This window comes from Amblyraja radiata, chromosome 7, assembly GCF_010909765.2.
Source record: "Amblyraja radiata isolate CabotCenter1 chromosome 7, sAmbRad1.1.pri, whole genome shotgun sequence".
In the NCBI taxonomy this organism is placed as follows: Eukaryota; Metazoa; Chordata; class Chondrichthyes; order Rajiformes; family Rajidae; genus Amblyraja; species Amblyraja radiata.
The window spans coordinates 18,705,790-18,729,360 of NC_045962.1; the positions used below are offsets into that span (position 1 = coordinate 18,705,790).

Consider the following 23,571-nt stretch of genomic DNA (forward strand, 5'->3'; position numbering starts at 1 on the left):
ATCTGTCCCTCTCAACCCCATTCTCCTGCCTTCTCCCCATAACCACACCCATGTGCCAATCTAAAAGTGTGTTAAACACCACAATCATATCTGCTCCACCCCCACCCCTGGCAATGCATTCCAGGCCACCACCACTGTCTGTATAAAAAAACTTGCTCCGCTCATTTCCATTAAACTTTCCCTCTCACAGCTTCTAGCTATACTCTCTAGTGTTGGTCATTTCCATCCTGGGAAAAAGGTTCTGACTCTCTACCCTACCTGTATAGAGTCATAGAATCATATGACTGGAAACAGGTCCTTCAGCCCAACTTACCTACCCAACCAACATGTCCCATCTACACTAGTCCCACCTGCCTGCATTTGGTCCATATCCCTTTAAACCTGTCCCATGTACCTGTAGAATTGTTTTCGTAAACATTGCAATAGTCCCTGCATCAACTACCTCCTCTGGCAGCTTGTTCCATACACCCACCCTTATGTGAAAAAGTTACCCCTAAGATTCCTATTACATTTTTCCCCCTTCACCTTAAACCTATTTCCTCTGATTCTCGATTCCCCTACTCTAGGCAAGAGACTCTTTGTGTCTACCCGATCTATTCCTCTCATGATTTTATACCCCTGTATAAGATCACCTCTCATCCTCCTGTGTTTCAAGGAATAAAATCCCAGCCTGCTCAACCTCTCCATATAGCTCAGACCCTTGATTCCTGGCAACATCCATGTAAATCTTCTCTGTACCCTTTCCAAATTGACAACATCTTTCCTATAACATGTTGCCCAGAATTGAACACGATACTCTAAATGTAACCTCAACAATGCCCTATACAACTGCAACATGACCTCCCATCTCATAATCTCAAAGTAATTATCTCTCAAAAAAAAACCCTGAGCCTTCCCTGAACTTTCCAGAGAAAATAATCCAAGTTTATCTAACCTTTCTTTGTAGCTGAAACCCTCTCATCCAGACATAATTCAGGGAAACCACCTCTGCACCCTCTCCAAAGCCCCCAGATCCTTCCTGCAATGGGTGACCAGAACTGCATGCAAAACTCCAACAGTTTATAAGGCTGCATCATGATCTTTCAGAGCTGCGTTATGTTCACATATCTGCCCCACAATCTGCTCAATCAATGCAACAGACAGTCTCAATGTTCCAGCAACAGGAACGAGAGTCATTTAATAATATCACGACAGTCAAATGGTCTGTTGGCTTCATGCTCAAAATTTGAAGGATCTGCATCGATCTAGGAGTTGAGAGGAGATAACGTTAAAGGCTATTTCTGTTGTGCTACTTGCAAGGATATGAAGTACTCATCCATCTTTTGCAACTTGTTTGTAAGGCTGCATGAATCAGATCCAGGGAACAGGTATGAAGCAAGCTCGGGAAATGCTTTGTACACAGAATGGGAGAGGTGTAAGAATATCACGTGAAAGGCAAATCTTTTAACCATTTTTATCTATTAGTAAAACAATCAATCAGTCTGGGCTCGTAATGAGCACCCAGTTGTGCACCGAATTAAGTTAATGTGTTCAGAACACTGAGTGTTCAAGAGTCAAGAGTCAAGTGAAGAGTGTTCTATTGTCATATGTCCCAGATAGAACAATGTCATTCTTACTTGTTGCAGCACAACGCGTATAATACTTGGCAGATAACATAATAAATGACAAAAAGAAGTTCAATACATTAAAAAAACCCAATGTAGTGCAAAAAGAAATCCAAAGCCCAAAGTCCCTAGTGCGATCAAGGCAATTTGTCGTTCACAGTTTAGTTAGAGTTTGTAGTGATCAATACGCTGATGTTTGGCGGGAATATGCTGTTTCTGAGGAATTTTAAATTAATTGATGTTAAAGAATAGAGGAAACAGAACTTTAGGTTGAAACTACCACGACTTGTCTTAATATTTCCTGCAGAAAGAATGCAGCAAGTGAAGCGCAGTTGTGCACAAAATCATTCTCTGTCTCTTATAGGGTGTACTTGCCATGCTTAGCAAGAGGGTGCAATACCTCCATCATTTTCATTGTGACTGAAAATAGCTTTGGCACCATTTGTAATCTCTTTTATTTTTGGGAAGCAGCCATTAAAATATCAACTGGCTTGAGGTTGCCACTGAATGAAGTTCCGGCTCTTATTTCAGATATATTTAATTTCCTTAGAGGCCGGTGCCTATCTCAGCCTAGTTAAACTGGAACCTAAAATAATTATACCTAATGTACATCACTCAGCTCCCTGTACCGTTGTTTCCAAAGGCTGGAAAAAGTGATCTAATGTGGAAGAAAGTGCTGTAGTCATGGATTCAACTCTGCAGAGCCTCCTTTGTAAATAATTGTTGGTTCAAATGCTAAAAGTATCATGGCAGCATTTATGCTCTGCTTATGTCGATAACTAGCAGTCGAGCTGATGATGATACTTTATTGTAGCTTGCTAGGTGCAGTGAAATTCTTTGTTTTTGCACACAAAGTACACAAAAGTGTCACCACAAATGCGCCAACAGAGTTGCAAAAAGGTTTTAGTGTGAACTCTTCACCACCACGAAGACTCATTTTCCTTTTAAACACTAAGATCAATTTATTCTTTCAAATATTAATTAAATATTTACTTATTACTTATTTAGAGTATTTCCTTTTATTATGCAGTATTTACTTGTGTTTTATTGGCATTAATGTAATTTGTTACAGTTGTTATAAACAGTGCGGTGAATATTTGCGCTGTGACAAAGGTTATTGTGTTTTGTGCTGCGGAGTTTGGGAAACATTTGTCTGATGAGATGCAGGCGCTCTGAGTCTCGTTCCAGCTTTTCAGGTCTGTCTTTCCTTTCGGATCAGGGAAAGTGGCACTTTGCCCTCAGAAATCTAAAACTGATTCCTGATGTTCCCGATGTTGGGGGAGTCCAGAACATGTTCCTGATGTTTAGGGAGTCCAGAACCAGGGACCACAGTTTAAGAATAAGGGGTAAGCCATTTAGAATGAAGACGAGGAAGCACTTTTTCACACAGAGAGTTGTGAGTGTGGAATTCTCTGCCTCAGAGGACGGTGGAGGCCGGTTCTCTGGGTACTTTCAAGAGAGAGCTAGCTAGGGCTCTTAAAGATAGTGGAGGCAGGTGATATGGGGAGAAGGCAGGAACAGGAACTGATTGGGGATGATCAGCCATGATCACATTGAATGGCGGTGCTGGCTCGATGGTCCGAATAGCTTATTCTTGCACTTATTGTCTATTGTCTATTGATTTTAAAATTTATCTCATTTAGAATTCCTGTGGTTGGCAAGAAGATGTTTATTAAACAGATTATCTGTAATTGCTGGTGGTAGCGTGAATAAGAAGAATGATATGATTCTGCATTACCTTAGTATGATGTATCTTCCTAAAATACAGGAATTGCACCTAAATGTGGTACTGTGGCAACATTAGCGTTATTTAATAATACAATGCAGAAGTCCCCGACAACTGATATAGGTGGAAGGGGACGGGACGGGGAACAGTAGGGGAAAGGACTGCGGAATAGTGAGGGAAATGGGTGGTTGGTGTACCATTTCATGAATGAGAATGTTTTGTATAAAAGAAAATGTAATTCCGCTAACCACTGTGCAAAGGCTGTGAAAAGGTTGTAGTTAATAATTGTATGGGTTGGAAACATTAGTATTTACTAGACATGTCAAACATACTTCCTCTTTATCAGCTACGAGCCCCGTATGTAGCAGGACGTGGGACGGGTGGCTATGCTGGGAAGATGCTCCACCTGGGGCAGTGGCTGTGCAACGATGCCCCGACTATTTTCAAGACTTTGATCCGCAAGGTATGAATACCCATTCCTCGCTGAAGTAATCACTGTACTAATATTTGGCAAAGTTCAAGCTAAGATTGCTCATTTTAGATTTTACTTTGGCCTTTAGAGTTACATCGCGGAAACAAACCCTTCAGCCCACAGAGTCCGCACCGACCAGTGATCACCCCGTACACTAGCATTATCCTACACACTGGGGACTGCACGTCTTTGGGAGGAAACCGGAGCACCCGGGGAAAGCCCACGTGGTCACAGGGAGAATCTACAAACTCTTTACAGACAGCACCCATTGTCAGGATCAATCCCGGGTCCCTGGTGCTGTAAAGCAGTAATTCTACCGCTGTGCCACTCTGCCGCCCACCTGATATACAATCACATCAGAAAAAATATATATATTATCTCCATCTTAAGTATTATATGCTGTGTAACCCTCCATTCACATGCTGTGTAACTCTCCATTCGTTTTGCATAATCTCATCGGCAGCTGTGCCACATATTTCCTTTCATAACTTCTCCTTCATGTGTGACAAGCATGAACAGAGGAAGTTCAGAGCTGAAATGTGCTGGCCCTGAATTAAATACATTTTTTAAAATTGGCAAATGTATCACAGGAAGGCTGTTTCCTTGGCCGTACCGCCAGGTTAGTTCAGAGCTGCAAATTGAAAGAAGCAGCTTCTGAGTCAGTTTATTGAACAAAAGGAGGAATTGCCATAAAATATTGTGAAATTGTAGGATCTCTGTGAATGCCTCCCTTGCATTGCCAGACCACAAACACTACGCTTCACACCGCCCACAATTCAAATGCTGTCAGATAGGGATGATGTGGGTTTTGTCCCTTGAGCATTCATCAGACTTAAAAGATTTATTCAAGGACAGAATGAATCGTATTTATTTTATTTATTCACATGAGTTATTGGATTTCATTTTGATCAATCGTCAGAGTGCTTACAGTATTTAACAACATTTCAGTTATGGCAAGAAGTATATTATTAGAATTGCAAACTAAGGATGAACTCATTCTTTGTGCAGCACCTCTGATTTAACTCCAGCAGAAAAAGAAATACAACTCGGAATCTTAAGCAAGCATTAGACAAGGTCTCAGTAATCCAGAGCAAAGCAAAATATTGCATTGGGCTCAACTTAAGCTAGACAGTCACGTTATTCAATGTTATGTTAAAAGCTCTGTTCGAGTTTGACAATAATTTGAGCATGAGAACAGCACCAAGAATTGCTTATGACTGAATTTTATTGTAATTGTATTATTAATGTTGACTTTTACCAGTAAATGTCATCTGTCAGTAAGAAATTACCTTTATTGGAAGGTAGACAAAATTGCTGGAGAAACCCAGCTGGGTGCGGCAGCATCTATGGAGCGAAGGAAATAGGCAACGTTTCGGGCCAAAACCCTTCTTCAGACAGGGTTTGAAGAAGGGTTTCGGCCCGAAACGTTGCCTATTTCGTTCGCTCCATAGATGCTGCTGCACCCGCTGTGTTTCTCCAGCAATTTTGTCTACCTTCAATTCTCCAGCATCTGCAGTTCCTTCTTGAACATACCTTTATTGGAAATTCACCTTTCCATATTGTGTTCCTAAAATTAGAAAAACCGTACACTGAACAGAGTGAAGACTTTCGATGTAAATCCAATATAGACACTCCCCGACTTACGCAAACGGTTACTTACGTAAACTTGCATTTTCGTAAACAATTCTGTACTGAGTCCCTATTGCAATCAGGGCAGTTTATAATTTCCACACCACTTTACTCAAGTACGGAACTCAAGTTTACATTGGACACAAGCCGACAATGGCGGTGGTGCTTACCCAGAAGGCCAGCCAGCACAGAAAGTGCCCCAATGGCAAGGGTCAGTGATTCCGACTTACATGAAATCTGACTTGCGTGAGGTTTCATGGAATCTTATGTAAGTCGGGGCGTGCCTGTTCCATAAATTAGTTGATTAAAAAGATAAACTACAAAAAAAAGCCCACATAACAATCATCACAATCATCACAATTATCACAAAGTAATATTTTTTAAATGATTTTGATATATTTCAGGCTGAGAAGCGGAATATATGTACATACTTTAAGAAACATTGTTTATTATTTGATACCTGATGGATACTGAGGATATCATATTTTCTCTTTCCATTAATAATGTACAGCTTGAGAAATTCAATCTGTGGCTTCAGGCCATTTTGGGATGATTAGTAAATACTGCTCTTTGTCAGTAGATACTTGTGACTGGAAAGAAGAAAGTAGTAATGTAATTACTATTTATCCAACATAAGGTGGTTGCAGCAAACAGCACATTCGACATTACTTTTTTGCTTATCTTTCAATCATTGTTCTTTATCTCTCCACATCATCGTCTCTATCTCTCGTTTCCCTTTAAACCTGTAAACTGCTCCTTAGCCTACTGGCTTACTTGCTGATGGAGTTCACTTGTAATGGACTGTTCGAACTACTTCCCTCCGGCAGACGTTACAAGGTCTTCTACGCCCCAACCTCCAGTCTCAGGAACAGCTTCATTCCCAGGGCTATAGCGGCTTTGAACCGGCCCTGCTGAGTGCCCCCCACCCCCATGGACTGTCTCCCTCGGATGGTCACGTCGCACAGACACATCTGCACTTTAGTCTGTTTGAACTGTTTTGACTATTTTACTGTTGTAATGTTATTTTTACAAACCATGTTCTCGGGGTATCTAAATCTAAATTTTATTAGTTACTAGACCAAGTGCAGACCCGTTGGGTCTGTTTCCCCAACGGCGTTTGCGGGGTGGGGGGCTGAGGCATCACACGCACATTAACCACCCCCCAAACACACAGGTGGGGGGAGCGGGGGTGAGAAGAGGGGAGGGAGGGGAGAGGAGGAGGAGGAAACGGGACAGATTTGGGAGGGAAAGGAGAGCGGGGTAGGGGGTGAGAGAGGGGGATGGGGAGAGAGATGTGGGGGTGGGGAGGGAGGGGAGGAGGGAGGGGGAGAGGGGTGGGGGGAGAGATGGGAAAGAGTGGGGAGGGAGAATGGAGGGGGAAGGGGGGAGAGAAGTGGAAGAGTGGGGAGGGAGGGGTAGGGGGAGTGGTGGAAGAGGGACAGAGGGGTAGGGGGAAGGGGGCGGGGGGAGAGGGAAGGGGGTGGGGTAGAGAGTGAAGGGGGGTGGGGGAGAGAGGGATGGGTGGGAGAGGGAGAGGGGTGAGGAGAGGGAAACATAGAAACATAAGATTCTATAAGATCCCCCCTCAATCTTGTAAATTCTAGCGAGTACAAACCGAGTCTATCCAGTCTTTCTTCATATGAAAGTCGTGACATCCCAGGAATCAGTCTGGTGAACCTTCTCTGTACTCCCTCTATGGCAAGAATGTCTTTGGGCATTGGGCATTGTGACATCACACGATGGAACATTCACCAGGGGCTGGGGCTGGGGCTGGGGCTTGGACATCTGCGAGCATTGGGCATTGTGACATCACACGATGGAACGAATCAAAAGGCAGAAAGGCAGCCGGACGGACGGCGGACGGCAGGCGGCAGCCACAGAGTTTTAAAGATAGATAGATTTAAGTTATGACATCGGATGGAAGCTGCATACCAAATCTCGTTGCGCTTATGTGCAATGACAATAAAAGATATTATTATTATTAATATTATTATTATTTAACCTCCCATTTCCATTTAGTGTAAGTCTGCAGAAAGTTTTGGTTTGATACATATTTTATGGTTTGGAGATATTTATTCTGACTGTTTGTCAAATAGAGAAAGCAATAAAGATTTGCGATGAAACTGGGAAATGGTTTCGGCACCCGGAGAGCAACAGAACCTGGACAAATTATACACTGTGTACTGCATACACAAAGGAAAAGCTCAAGGTAGAATTTCTGGTTATGATTCATTGCATACATGATAAAATAACAAAAATAAGTACGTAGCAATCAACCTTTTTTTTGTGTTTTTGCAAAACAGACTGCATTGAATTTATTGTACTTGGCAGTGATTGGGCAAGGATTATCAATGGCTTCTCTGCTGATTTCTCTCAGCATCTTCTTTTACTTCAAGTAAGTATTTCGCAGTTCATTTTACTGACAGAATATACGTTAAGTGGATTTTCTTTGAGGTTGAACTCAAAATAAGTGCAGTGTCATGTACTGGAATGGTAGATTATGTAACCAAACATAAAGACTGCTCATGATGTGATATTGAAACTAATCAAATATAAAACTGATTTCTTTATGAAACATGAACTCCAATATATGCCACTTCCCTATTTTAATATTATTTAAGTAGCAAGCTAAATATGGAGTGCAGTATGTTTTTCGCTTATACTCAGTGCAGAAGGTGACTGTTCAGCGAGCTGTTCCCAGAGGAGCAAACTAATCAGTTTTTAAAGTCATAAATGATAGGAGGAGATTTAAACCATTCGGCCCATCAAGTCTACTCCGCCATTCATTCAATCATGGCTGATCTATCTCTCCCTCCTAGCCCCATTCCCCGCCTTCTCCCCATAACCATTGTAGAAACAAGGGAGTACAGCTGCTGATTTACAAAGAAAGAAAAGACTGAAGCAGTCTGAAGAAGGGCCCTGACTAGGAAAATTACCCATCCATGTTCTTCAGGGAGTCTGCCTGACCCCACTGATTTACTCCAACATTTAGTGCCTTTTTGTTTCATCAATTTCATTTCCTCTCTTATTTCCCTGTGACCCAGTTATTTATTTTCTACACACATGGCCATTAACTAACTCCCCATTTGATTCTTGTTGCCATTTACCTGTATTAAGGCTAATTTACAGGAGCCAACTAACCTGCTAACTTGAAGATAGACACAAAATGCTGGAGTAACTCAGCGGGACAGGCAGAATTTCTGGAGAGAAGGAATGGGTGACATTATGGGTTGAGACACTTCTTCCTACTAATTTGCACGCTTGTGGGATATGGGAGGAACCGGAGGAGCCGGGAGGAAACTCGCATGGTAACATGAAAAATATGCAAACTTCACACCTTCAGCCTGGAGGTCAGGATTGAATCCAGATCCTCGGAGCTGTAAGGCATCTGATATATCAGGTGAAAGTAAAAAGGAAACTGCATTAAAAATAAATTGTGAGTTTGTACTCCCCAATAGAATGCTACACCATTAAGGTTTGTAAAGGCAAAAACTGCCTGAGTTTACTTGGTGTCCCCAAGATAGGTACAGAAGAGTGTGCAAACTTTGCTAATTAAAAGAAGAGGAAAGACAATGGGTCAAGACACCAGAATTATTTGCCAATAATCTCATCTGAGTGAAGGGTCAGAGATCACTATTCACTCCCATTGAAAACAATGATGGTTGTTTACTTTAGATTTATCTGGGGACATCATTTCCTTAAAGTAGACCTAGAGAGGAAATGCAGCAGCATGTCATTTGTAAAAGTCCAATGGTCATCTTTAGACACTGATTTGTTTCCTGACATTTGCTGTGTTGAAAGGAAAATGTGTTTTTAAAGATTGAGTCAAATTCTTTATTGCTCCAGTATTTAGAAAGTCAGAGGAGTTATTAGGTACGATCCCCATCACCAGGCAAAACAATGTGTTTTAATTCATTCAGGAAGTGGGTGTCAGTAGCAAAGTGAACTTTTATATCCATTGTTAACTGAAGCTGAGTTAGACATACAAAGCTGGATTAACTCAACGGGTTAGGCAGCATTTCTGGAGAAAAGGAATAGGTGACATTTCGCACCAAGTTCCTTCTTCAGACTATTGAACTATTGCAATTAGCTTATTTTTTAATAGTGAACTTTGATATTTTTACCCAGCATAATGACAATATGTTTTACATGTTAGGATGCTGCGCAGCTTGGAAGGTAACTTGTAGGTGATGGTTTTCCCATTTACCTCCTGCCCTTGTGCTGGAGGTCACAGGGTTGGAAGTTTCTGTCAGAAAACCATTGGTGATTTGCAATTGTACATATACAGGTGACACACAGAGTAGCCAATGTACAGCCTGCTGCTGGAGGGAGTAAATAGTTATGATGGGCTGATTGGGTGCCAATCCAGAATGATGTGGTTCTGTCCAGAATGGTGCTGAGCTTCTTGTGTGCAACGTTGGAGTGGACTCCATTTTATAAGTAGAGAGTATTCTGTTGTACACATGGACTATGGATTGTGAATGTTGGGAAGGCTTTGTGGGGGTGAGTAACTTGGTTCAGTTATACTTGGCCTTTCACTCATATTTTTGGGCAGATGCCAGTGATGTAACTGAATTAGAACAACTTAGCTCGATCTAAATATAGTTCTGGAGCGCAATCTTCAACACCACAGCTGGAATATTGTCAAGTCTCATTGCTCTCAGCCATTTCCTAATATCATGCGTAGTGAATCAAAATGGCTGAAAACTGCCTTCTGTTGTAACATGAAGCTCAGGAGTAGGCAGCAGTGCCCAGTCCATCATCGGCTCTGACCTCCCTACCATCGAGGGGATCTATCGCAGTCGCTGCCTCAAAAAGGCTGGCAGCATCGTCAAAGACCCACACCATCCGAGCCACTCAATCATCTCCCTGCTGCCTTCAGGTAGAAGGTACAGGAGCCTGAAATCTGCAACATCCAGGTACAGGAATAGCTCTTCCCCACTGCCATCAGGCTATTAAACTCAACTCAAACCAAACTCTGAACATTAATAGCCCATTGCACTTTATCTGTTTATTTATGTGCGTGTATATATATTCAATGGTATATGGTCACACTGATCTGTTCTGTATTTATTTATGCCTTCTATATTTCGTTGTGCTGAAGCAAAGCAAGAATTTCATTGTCCTTTTTGGGGAAAAATGACAATAAACTCTCTTGAATCGTGTATATCTGGCTCAGGAGTAGGCAGCAGTGGATTACTTGCTTAGTCTATCCGGCTGAAGATAGTTGCAGGTTCTTCAGCCTGGTGGTCTGCACTCATGTGCTGGAGCTGCTAATGTTAAGAATTTTTTTAACAAAGAGCTTTCTTTACCCATTAATCGCTTAATGATCCAGTGCCATTCCTGGATGAATGAAGCCGAGATCCCGCGTAATTCATGGAAACAAAGTACAGATTCTGGTTAACACACAAAGTGCGAGAGGAACTCAGCAGGTCAGGCAGCATTTCTGGAGAACCTGGTAGGGGAGATCTCAGATCTGAAGAAGGGTCTCGATCTGAAATGTCACCAATCCATGTTCTCCAGACATGCTACCTGACCTGCTGAGATGCTCCAGCGCTGTGTCCTGTGTTATTTGGCTATTTTGTCTTTGTGTGTTGTTTTTATTGTTTAATGTGGAAATGGTCTAGTGTAATAGTTTGTGTGTAATAGTTTGTGTAATAGTTTGACCGTCTTGATACCTTATTTAAATTTGTTTCGTGCAATTGCGAAACAAATATTTTACATTTCTTCCAGAAGACAACACCAAAGCTGTAAATGGAGGAATGATAGAAATATAGACACATAGAAAATAGGTACAGGAGGAGGCCATTCGGCCCTTCGAGCCAGCACGGCCATTCATTGTGATCATGGCTGAATTTTTTTTTTCAACCAACGCTGAAATTATAAACCAAGTAGTGGCCCATAGGCACATGGGCAGCGCATGGCTACCATCCAGCGCCAGAGACCCAGATTCGATCCTGATTATGGGTGAGGTCTGTATGGAGTTTATATGTTCTCCCTGTGACCACATGATTTTCTCCGGGTGCTTCGATTTTCTTTCACACTTCAAAGACCTGCAGGTTTGTAGGATAATTGGCTTTGGTAAAATTGTCCCTAATGTGTAGGATAATGTTAGTATACTGGGTGATTGCTGGTCAATATTGACTCAGTGGGCCAAAGGGCTTGTTTCCATGTTATATCACTAGTCTAAAGTATGGCCTCCATCCATGTCATAAATATTCTATTATTTTATGAATTAGAGTTAGCTCCCTGACTTGATAGTAATTGTAGAAAATCTTCAAAAAATATACAGACCATGTTGAAATAGAATTAAATGTTTTTGGTGTTGGCAGACTGTACTCCATTAGCTTCCAAATCTGTTTGTAATTTAATTTACCATGGTCTATCAAAGGTGTCCAAAACATATGTATCTACAATACATAAATCGGTGGCAGAGGATAGGTAGTTTTATCCAGCGGTACAAATATTGACTTCTCTAACTTCAAGTAACCCTTGCTTTCCCTCTCTTTCCATCCCTCCCCCCTTCCCAGTTCTCCGATTAGTCTGACTGTCCTCATTTGCATTTTATCTCTGTTTGCTTTGTTGTTACCTCTCCTAGCTAACAGTGACCTATTCCTACATGTTCATTGATCTCCCCCCCTCCCCCCCCTCCCCCTTGTCTCGTTTAAAAAACTTTGCGCTTCCTTATCTCTGTATCTGCCACTCCTGGACTCAGTCTGAAGAAGGGTCTCAACCCAAAACGTCATCCATCCCTTCTATCCAGAGATGCTGTCTTTCCCGCTAGGTTACTCCAGCATTTTGTGTCTAACTTCGGTTTAAACCAGCATCTGCAGTTCCCTCACACACAGGTATTTTTATCCCTTGTGTTGATCATCTCACCACCTATTTTGGCAGCCATGATCAAGGCTACACCAGCCTTCGTTGTCTCTGTACTGTACACGGACAATGACAATTAAAGTTGAATCTGAATCTGAATCTTGTCAGCAATGTTGCCACATAGACACTGTTCAGTCATGGAGTTTCAAGTTCCCCAAGCAGAGTACAATAGAGTCACGGAATCACACAGTTATATGTTTTATTCTGAATAAAGTTTACTTTTGAAATTTAATAAATCTCGGCCATGATACAGCATGGACAAATACTGGGGGAGGACAGAAGGTGGTAATCAGAAAGAAACTTATTTGCCCATGTTTGACTTAATGCCAGGAAGACTGCGGCAATGAATATAAAAACAAGATAAATCAGCATGTTAGACAACAAGATATTATCATAGTTAAGGAATGGTGTTTTTTTGTAGAATTGCAATTGGAAGTTTGATGCTTTTTTATGTCAAAATCCATAGGCAGAAATATAGGAACTGAAGATAGACACAACATGCTGGAGTAACTCAATGGGACAGGCAGCATCTCTGGGAGAGAAGGAATGGATGACATTTCAGTTCAAGACCCTTCTTCATCACCCATTCCTTCTCTCCAGAGATGCTGCCTGTCCCACTGAGTTACTCCAGCATTTTGTGTCTATCTTCAACCAAAACCAGCATTTGCAGTTCTTTCCTACACAATATAGTAGCTGTGTCCACTATGAGCAAGGCGTTGCTAGGATGTCAAAATGAATGATCTTAATGATAACTATCATAGAACACAGAGAATAGATGAATTAATCCATTTGCTTTCATTTTTCTTTCGTAGGAGTTTAAGTTGCCAGAGGATAACACTTCACAAAAATCTATTTTTGTCATTTATTTGTAACTCCATTGTCACCATCATCTGGCTAACCGCTGTGGCAAATAATCAGAAATTTGTTGCAAGAAATCTGGTAAGTTTATCAGATATAAATGCAGTAAACCACAGAAATTAATTTGATACCTGAACGAAAGCAAAAGCTGACTATACAAATTGTGAAACTGTCCAAATTGTGATGTTTACAGCTTCAGAATATGGTAATGCACTTCACACTTCATTGAAATGTGGTTGCAATGTAAGAAATGCTAATTTGCACACAGCGAGATCCCACAAATAAGTAACCGATTAAGTGTTTTTAATGATAACAATTGAACGATAAATGGTTTAGAGGGGATTACTTGTTAGTAGAGGTTGAACAAACTTGATATGTTTCTTTTAACAGAGACAGTTCCTGGAATGGCTTTCAGTGTTGTGGTGGAGGCAGATATGATAGTGGGAATTAAGAGGCTTTTAGATAGGCAAATAGATATGTATGTAATGGAAGGATGTGGATTACGTGCAGACAGAGGAGATTAGTTTAACCAGGCATCATGTTAAGCACAGACTTTGTGGGCCAAAGGACCTGTTTCTGTGATGGAAGGTTCTATGTTCTAAATATAGCATTACCCAGGAAATAAGGGAAGAGTCCAGTTTAATTTAGTGTCGTTTGGTTTGGTGATACAGTGTGGAAACAGGCCCTTCGGCCCACTGTGTCCGCATTGACCAATCATCACCCCTACACAAGTCCTTTCCTACACACTAGCGACAATTTCCCAAAGTCAATTAACCTACAAACCTGCATGCCTTTGGAGTGTGGGAGACAACCGGAGCACCCGGAAAAACCCACACGGTCACAGGGAGAACATTCAAACTCCGTACAGATAGCACCTGTAGTCAGGAACAAACCTGCATCTCTGTCGCTGTAAGGCAGCTACTCGACCACTGCGCCACCGTGCCACGCACTCTGCAGACCTCCGCTCTTTTTGATATTGAACTAGGGCATCTCTTACATGCACCTGAGAGGGCAGATGAGGCCATTGTTTAATGTTTCGTGTTAAGGGCTTGTGAATCCCAAAATACTGAGGCGCCGCGTGCGACCACGTGCGACCGCGTAAATGATGTCGCGTCGTGCGTCGTGGCGTGTAAATGATGTCGCGTAAATGACACGCAAATAACGCCAAAGTGGGACAGACCCTTTAATATTCTTTAGTTTAGTTTAGAGATGCAGCATAAAAGCTGTTGAAAATGAAGATAGACACAAAAAGCTGAATTAGCTCAGCAGGTCAGACAACAACACTGGAGAAAAGTAATAGGTGATATTTTGGGTTGAGACCCTTCTTTAGACTGAGAGTCAGGGGAAGAGGAAACGAGAGAAACATCAAAAAATGTTGATTTGGTAATTGAATGAAAACGCAAGGATATTAATTTAATATTAAATGTAATTTAATTTTAAGAGCGGCACAGTAACATAGTTGGTAGAGCTGCAGCCTAAGAGCTCTACTAGAGACCCAGGTTTGATCCTGATCTCAGGCGCTATTGTGTGGAGTTTGCATGTTCACCCTGTGACCGCGTGTGTTTCCTCCGATTTCCTCCCACATCTGAAAGACGTACAGGTTTGCAGGTTAATTGGCCTGTGTAAAATTGCCCCTAGTGTGCTGTGTGAGCTGATGCAAAAGAGACATAGCATAGAACTAGTGTGAATTAGATTACTGTGTCTGCATATCTTATTTCAGCAAAGAATGAAATCATACAGTGCAGGAAAAGACCTTTCAGCACCTTTAAGTTTCATTGGATCTTGGAAAGGACATCATAATTAGTCTCTCTCGCTTGCACACTCACATATTCCTACATTCTTTTCCCTTTCAAGTACATATTTGTTACCATGACAACCAAATCATGTTAAACAACTTAAACAAATAATAGTTGTTAACTTCTGTTTGGAGGTCAAGGTAACAAGCTATGTATAATTGTAATATCCTAAGGCTCCATTGAGACTCCATGCACATGACTTTGAAACTCCCAGTAGGTTATGGAAAACATTACTCAATGTTAGTGAAGCAAACTAAGAAAATAAAGGCAGTCAAAGTGGGCTCTTGTTACGAGGAGACAGATGGATGCCCTTGAAAGTCTGCTTTGAAATAGTAAATAGTAAAGAAGATAGTGTAGCGGCCTGGACGAGGTCAGGAAAAGACCAGACGCCAGGCAGGTTCAAACAGTAGTCTTTTAATAACACAGCAAGAGCACACACACACACACAAGGGTCCTCTGGAAACCCCGTGGCAGACCAACGCCCCTGTCCCTCAATCGGCGAGGGGGATGATCCAAGGAGTGGCCTACCCCCCAAGGACCGCCACAGGACCCCCCCCCCCCCCCCAAGTACCCGAGGCACAATAGACTCAAAAAGCTGGAGAAACTCAGAGTGACACCCTTCTTCAGACTCAACCTGAAACATCACCCATTCCTTCTCTCCAGAGATGCTGCCTGTCCCGCTGAGTAGCTCCAGCTTTTTGTGTCTATCTTCAGTTTGAACCAGCATCTGCAGTTCCTTCTTACACAAAGAAGTAGAGAAGATCTGTCCACTTGTTGGGGAAACCAACACTTAGGGCCAAGGTAAAAATTACACCATTTAAAAGATGTTTATTAGGACAGGTATATTGATGGGAAAGATTGAAAGAGGTAATGGCCAAATGTGGGCAAATGGGACTAACGTAGATAGACATCTTGATTAACATGGGAGGTTGGACCGAAGGGCCTGTTTCGATGCTGTACAACTCTATGAAAGAGTAATACAAATGTTTCCACAAGGAAATTTAGGAAACACTTCCTTAGATGGAGAGTTGAGAGAATACAGATATGTGAGATAAATTGTATTCATGTATTTAAGGGACAGAAATTTATTGCACGAGGATAAGAAAGGAAAGATCTGATGAAGGCTGAAGCATCCTGTGTAGAATAGAAATATTGGTGTAGACATGATGGACCAGAAAATGTGTTCCTTGAATTTTGCTTATTGACACAGTGGCCAACACCCTTCTACATTTCTTTAGGGGTCATTTTCAAAGTTTTCCACTTTTTTCTTCAGATTGCAAATTACATATGTGAAAAATTGCACCACACTTACAAATCTGTGGTACACATTTACTTTTAAAATGTATGTAGACATGCACAATCGTACACAGGTGCAGTACAGTTCAAGAGATTGGGATGAGCAAAATGCTAGATTCAATGCACGGTTAATGAGAACAAGGGAGAATTGGTCTTGTATATATTACTTTAACTTTGGAAATCAGAATCATTCAAAGTCAAACGTTTTGGTGAAATGCTCCGTATAGTGACAAGAACATTGAGAGGCACTAGAACACATAGTTTTGGCTCAGGAAACATAGTTGAGCTATGTTTCACTGACACCAAGTTCAGTGAACTTGAAAGTGTTTTTGAGCATATATTAGCAATGTTACAAAATTTTGAGATTAAAAAAATTAAGTCTGCAATTTATGCCATCAGATAAAGCATAAAAAGAAGTTTCATTTGACACCTAATTTACTTTCATATCTTCAGTATTAATAAAGTTATGGCCATTTTCATACTCTGAAATTAGCATCTTGTTCCCTATTGCTTTTCCATTGACTTAACTCAAAAGCTGTGATCGAGGACAGTCAAAAGCCCATAACTTTCTTAAAAATTAAGAGAACTGAATGAAATTTTCAGTTATTATAGATTGAAGCATTCTGAAACAAATATGAAACAATCTTACTTGGATGACCTGAAATTAAAGTATATAATTAGTTAGTTACCTAATTGTAGCTAATTACAAAATTCAATTACTAGATCTAAACATCTATCCATTTCTTAAGAAAAGGTTAACATTTTTAAATAGCCTAAGTGTCCAAGTAACATTCACACAATAATTCACAATATAACGATTTTTAAATCTCATTGTCATGAATTTATAGGCCAAATGGAAGGAATTTAATGTTTAATTCCCGTAAATTAATGGGCATTTTAATAATCTTGCGAGTGGGTTCTTGTGGAACGCGATTGATTGGAACGTTGCGGTTGCAGTGAATTTGAACCCCATATCGGCAGGAAAAACACTGCCGGTTCTTATGGGGCCAAAATCACATTATCGCCAAGGAAATTTTGATTAAAGTCATCCTAAGAAGCAAGTTTATATGTAAAATAAACGACTTACATTTTGTTTTGTCCCCTACGTGAGATCCGTCCCGTTGTAGGCGTTGACGGCGTTAGAAGTAGCTTTTTATTTTACTCCAGTGATTAAATTGTCCTGCGATTTAAAAAAAACTTCCGAGAACGGAAGTCGGAATGATTTTTCTGCATCAGCTAGCAGCCCGAGAAAATATATCTCGACCAGGCAGGAGAAAACGGCATTTTAATCCTGCCCCCCCCCCTCAAAGGCGCCAAAGGGCGCCAAAGCCACGCACATGGCCAGTGGCAGAACTGCAGCGCCGCTGAAGGTAGGTATTGTAACATCGCTACATATATTGAAGTGAAATGTTTGCCTCAACAGCCAGCAAATGGAATAGCCAGTAGTTCTAGTTGAATATAGTAACTGAACTGGGAAGAAGAATCCTGTGTGGATTACTATTGGGAAGTTATGCCACAATTTTCAAAGTTGCTCACATGGATTTTACAGATTTTAATGAAAATATTCATATAAAGCCGGATACAAATCCATCTGGTCTTATCCTACACATTTTGTTCTTATCCTTAAAAAGTTCCATATCGATTGACTTCACTTATACATTGGTTCACTTGCACCTTCTCCAACCTCATCTACTCTATCTGCTGTTCCAGGTGTGGATTCCTGTATATCGGCGAGACCAAGCGCAGGCTCTGCGATCTTTTCGCTGAACACCTCCGCTCAATCCGCCTAAACCTAGCTGTTCTCCCGGTGGCTCAACACTTTAACTCCCCCTCCCATTCCCACACTAACCTTTCTGACCTGGGCCTCCTCCATTGTCATAGTGAGGCCCAGCGCAAATTGGAAGAAGAGCACCTCATATTGCACTTGGGTAGCTTACACCCCAGCGGCATGAATATTGACTTCTCTAACTTCAAGTTGCCCTTGTTTTCCCTCTCTCTCCATCAACCGACCAGTCTTACTGTCTCAGACTACATTTTATCTCTGTAACGCCCACTCCCCTGACATCAGTCTGAAGAAGGGCCTCAAGCAGCAACATCAACCATTCTTTCTCTCCAGAGATGCTGCCTGTCCTGCTGAGTTACTCCAGCATTTTGTGTCTATTGTCAATTTAAACCAGCATCTGCAGTTCTTTCCTACACACCATATGCATTGAACATATGGATCATGGAATAGTTGGATAAATCAAGTCGCAGTGACAATCAAGTGAAGACAGGAGCAGGCAATACAGATTGAGATTCTAAATGCCTCTGAAATTTTTGTTGAGAATGAAATCAAGAACTTCAAAACAAAATGCAATTGCAAATGCATTGAAGCTACCATGATAAAATACATACATGGAGAATGAAAACAGGATTATTTTAAAACATAAATATTGGAAGATGATTTCATCAATCAAGACAGCGAAGAAGATACAAAATGACATAAATCTCAGATGACTCTTCGAAAAAATTTTGAAATCAGATAAACGTCGGAAAAACCAAGAACTGGGCCTCATGCATGGGAGGAAGAAAACAATCTCACAACCAACAGATCAGATCAAAACTTTGCAATCCAACACCTCATATTAGGAATTTGTGAAGGACAATGAAATAGAGAGGGAGGCTGTAGGCTCACCAAAGGGAATATGTGGTGCTGCTCTGGATTGTATTTGGCCTCACCATGGCAGAAACAGGCAGCAGAGAACTGTTAGGTTGGTGTGGGATTGGGAAGAGAAGTTGAAATGTCACACACGCAGAAGCTCAGGAGGGCCATTTCAGATAGAGCGCAGATGCCCTGAAAATTAACTGCCTGGCCTACACCTGGTCTTACTGACATGGAATGGGCCACATCGCGAGTGTTGAATGCAATGTTGGAGGAAGTGCATGTAAATATTTGCCTCACCTGGAATAGCAAGCTGCTCATATCCCTGGATGGTGGTGAGGGGGGAGGTGTAGGAACAAATGTTGTACCTCCTACAGTTCCATTGGAAATAAATGATACACCATTTTTCTCACTGTCACTGTATGTCGTTGTCACGTGGGCGGAGCAACAAGGCAAATTCCTTGTATGTGAATACTTGGCCAATAAACTTATTCATTCATAAATTGGTTCAGGAAGTTATATCACCCTGGAGTCAATGCCAATAACATAGGTTCTTCTGACGATCAAAGTGATAAACATGGATAGGTTAAATCTATAAGTCTATCTCTTTAAGGGCCTGTCCCACATGCGTTTTTTTCGTCGACTACTCATGATCAAAGAGGTGTCACCCCGCAACATGTCGCCTGTATGGTCATGAGTAGTTGCTCAAAGAGCCGTACATTTTCCTGGTCACCACTGGGTTTTCAACATTTTGAAATTTTTCTGCTGCGGCTATGACGGGTGCCGGCAAGTCACCGAAAAATATTGAGTAGGTAGGACAGGCCCTTTAGTCAGAGGTTGCGGAATCTGTGGAATTCATTGCCACAGAAGGCTTTGGAGACCAAGTCATTGGATAGTTTTTTAAGGCAGAGATTGACAGATTCTTCATTAAGGGTGTTAGGGGTTGAGACCCCCTAATCTACAATTTGAGAGGGAGAAGGGAAAATCGGAAGTGTCAGTATTACAGTTGAGCAAAGGGGACTATGGAGGCATGAGGGAGGAGCTGGCCAAAGTTGACTGGAAAGAGACCCTAGCAGGGATGACAGTGGAACAACAATGGCAGGTATTTCTGGGAAAAATACAGAAAATGCAGGATCAGTTAGTTCCAAAGAGGAAGAAAGATTCTAAGGGGAGTAAGAGGTAACCGTGGCTGACAAGCAAAGTCAGGGACAGTATAAAAATAAAAGAGAAGAAGTATAACGCAGCAAAGATGAGTGATAATGTTCAATAGATTCAGGATCAGTTCCTGTGGATTGGAGGGTAGCTAATGTTATTCCACACTTGAAGAAAGGAGGAGAGAGAAAACAGGGAACGAAAGACCAGTTAGCCTGACATTGGTGGTGGGGAAGATGCTGGAGTCAATTAGGAAAGATGAAATAATGGCACATTTGTAGAGCAGTAACAGGATCGGTCCGAGTCAGCTTGGATTTATGAAGGGGAAATCATGCTTGACTAATCTTCTGGAATATTTTGAGGACATAACTAGGAAAATGGACAAGGGAGAGCCAGTGGATTAGTGTACCTGGACTTTCAGAAAGCCTTTGATAAGGTCCCTCATAGGAGATTAATGAGCAACATTAGAACACATGGAATTGGGGGTAGGGTACTAACATGGATAGAAAATTGGTTGGCAGACAGAAAGCAAAGAGTAGGGATTAACGGGTCCCTTTCAGAATGGCAGGCAGTGACTAGTGGGGTACCACAAGGCTCGGTGCTGGGATAGCAGCTATTTACAAATACATTAATGATTTAGATGAAGGGATTAAGAGTAACATTAGCAAATCTGCAGATGACACAGAGCTGGGTGGCAGTGTGAACTATGAGGAGGATGCCATGAGGATGCAGGTTGACCTGGGCAGGTTGGGTGAGTGGGCAGATGCATGGCAGATGCAGTTTAATGTGGATAAATGTGAGGTTATCCACTTTGGTGGCAAGAACAGGAAGGCAGATTATTATCTAAATGGTGTCAAGTTGGGAAAAGGGGAAGTACAATGTGATCTGGGTGTCCTTGTTCATAGTCACTGAAAGTAAGCATGCAGTTACAGCAGGCAATGAAGAAAGTTAATGGCATGTTGGCCTTCATAACAAGAGGAGTTGAGTATACAGTAGGAGCAAAGAGGTCCTTCGACAGTTGTACAGGGCCCTAGTGAGACCACACCTGGAGTATTGTGTGCAGTTTTGATCTCCAAATTTGAGGAAGGTCATTCTTGTTATTGAGGGAGTGCAGCGTAGGTTGATAAGGTTAATTCCCGGGATGGCGGGACTGTCATATGTTGAAGAATGGAGTGACTGGGCTTGTATACACTGGAATTTAGAAGGATGAGAGGGAATCTTATGAGACAAATAGGATTATTAAGAGGATTGGACACTTAGAGGCAGGACACATGTTCCAGCTGTTGGGGGAGTCCAGAACCACGGGTCAGAGTTTAAGAATAAGGGGTAGGCCATTTAGAACGGAGATGAGCAAAATCTTTTTCACCCAGAGAGTTGTGAATCTGTGGAATTCTCTGTCTCAGAAGGCAGTGGAGGCCAATTCTCTAGATGCTTTCAAGAGAGAGTTAGATCTCTTAAATATAGCGGAGTCAAGGGATATGGGGAGAAGGCAGGAACGAGGTACTGATTGTGGATGATCAGCCATGATCACAGTGAATGGCGGTGCTGGCTCAAAGGGCTGAATGGCCTACTCCTGCACCTATTGTCTATTGTGGAGAGAGGGCAGGAGAATGGGATTGAGAGGGAAAGTATACTAAGGGATAGTAAAGAAATTACTAGTTTATGAGACCGTTTTATGTATGTGCACTTAGTATGCTCACAAATGTGTAGTTCTTAGAGAGTGCAATAAAAATGATGCATAGTTTAATAGTTCTCCACATCTCATTGTGATTTATTGCATACCAGGCACTTCACATGTTTGGAATGAGGACCCACAAACACATTACAAAAGTCCAAGCCAAACTGTTTTATGATTTGCAATGACAAAGTTAAAGCTGAATCAGTGGACTTGGCACTGCAAAAAGCAACGAAGGGAGGCCAACAAATTCAAATTAGATCATTCTTGTTTGAACAGAGAAAACGTGCTTTCGAAATGTTTTTGTGGTGTTGCTGTTTGACGCATATTTGCTCTCAAAAATCATCGCTGAATGTTTTGTTATATCATGGGAGAGTAAATCTCATGAGAAGGTGATCTTTCAGATATTTGGAATGGGCCAATTTTTCTTGACACTGGTTCTTTACTATTTAATGTGCTGAAAATGTTACATAATTGCAGAATCATTATATATTCTATGTGCTTTTTATGCTATTAAAAAAAAAATTGTGGTAAGCATATGTATATAACTCACTGTTTTTCCAGTGAAAGACAATTTAAAGGAGAAAAATCCACATTACTAAAATGCCTTTGCGTTCATATCTTCTATTCATGCTTTTTTTCTCTCAACCATTGTAAAAATTGTTCCCAAGTGTTGTTCAGCTGCATTGAAATACAGAGTGAATTTGCCTGCTGTCTGCTTTAGGTCCTCCTCTTTGCTTCAATTGAGCGGCCCAACTAATTACAGAATATTTTCCGGTGTAATTAACCATGACCCACTGCTTCACATTACATAATCAGCAAGAAAGAACTTGCTTGAATAGCACCGGCTGCGACCCACCCCCTGAATAAAATGTTCTGCTACAAACATAGACTATATTTAGTAGCGGAAAAAATCTGACTTTGGTTCTCAAAGTTCCCATGGTTTCAGCTTGTGCCTTGTGTGGTGCCCAATGAACGCACAGTCTCACTGTAAGTCTTCTCCCTTGTTCCTTGCAGGTCAGCTGTAAAGTGTTACAATTCATCTCTTTGTACTTAATGGGCTGCAATTATTTCTGGATGTTATGTGAGGGCATTTACCTTCACACGCTGATTGTTGTTGCTGTATTCGCTGAGAAACAACACTTGCTATGGTATTGTCTTCTTGGATGGGGTATGTACTGTCTAAAGCTCAATATTGTCAGTTACTTAACCCATGAAATGCAGCCCATAACTTAAACATGTATTTGTAATACATTAATACTTGTGCAATACTAACACAGATTTTACTTTGAGTGTAAGTAGAAACATAGAAACGTAGAAAATAGGTGCAGGAGTAGGCTATTCGGCCCTTCGAGCCTGCACCGCCATTAAATATGATCATGGCTGATCATCCAACTCAGTATCCCGTACCTGCCTTCTCTCCATACCCCCTGATCCCTTTTGCCACAAGGGCCACATCTAACTCACTCTTAAATATAGCCAATGAACTGGCCTCAACTACCTTCTGTGGCAGAGAATTACACAGATTTACCACTCTCTGTGTAAAAATGATTTTCTCATCTCGGAACAAACTTCCTGCATCTAGCCGGTCCAACTCCTTAAGAATTTTGTAAGTTTCTATAAGATCCCCCCTCAATCTTCTAAATTCTAGCGAGAAGTACTATCAAGAGAAAGCTTGCCATTTTGAAAATTATAATTTAACTGAAATTGGATACTCAGCACTAACAATAAGATTGTAAAATTGTAAAATTGATTTGTTTCAAATTGTTATGGAGATGCTTTTCCATTCAGTTGAGATAGGTCTCTTCAAAATCATAATGCTGTGTTCAGATAATACAGCCTTATC

The 23,571-nt window shown here is 41.4% G+C and overlaps 1 protein-coding gene across 2 annotated transcripts in view; it reads left to right on the plus strand.

Annotated features, from left to right (window-relative positions):
* calcrl (calcitonin receptor like receptor) overlaps positions 1–23,571 on the plus strand; it is a 107,236-nt gene that overhangs the window by 73,671 nt on the left and 9,994 nt on the right. For both annotated transcript variants that reach the window (XM_033023799.1, XM_033023798.1), the window contains exons 4-8: positions 3,677–3,793; positions 7,528–7,640; positions 7,735–7,826; positions 13,120–13,246; positions 22,743–22,896. In XM_033023799.1, the coding sequence (XP_032879690.1) occupies positions 3,677–3,793; positions 7,528–7,640; positions 7,735–7,826; positions 13,120–13,246; positions 22,743–22,896 (603 nt within the window). The remainder of the gene's footprint in view (positions 1–3,676; positions 3,794–7,527; positions 7,641–7,734; positions 7,827–13,119; positions 13,247–22,742; positions 22,897–23,571) is intronic.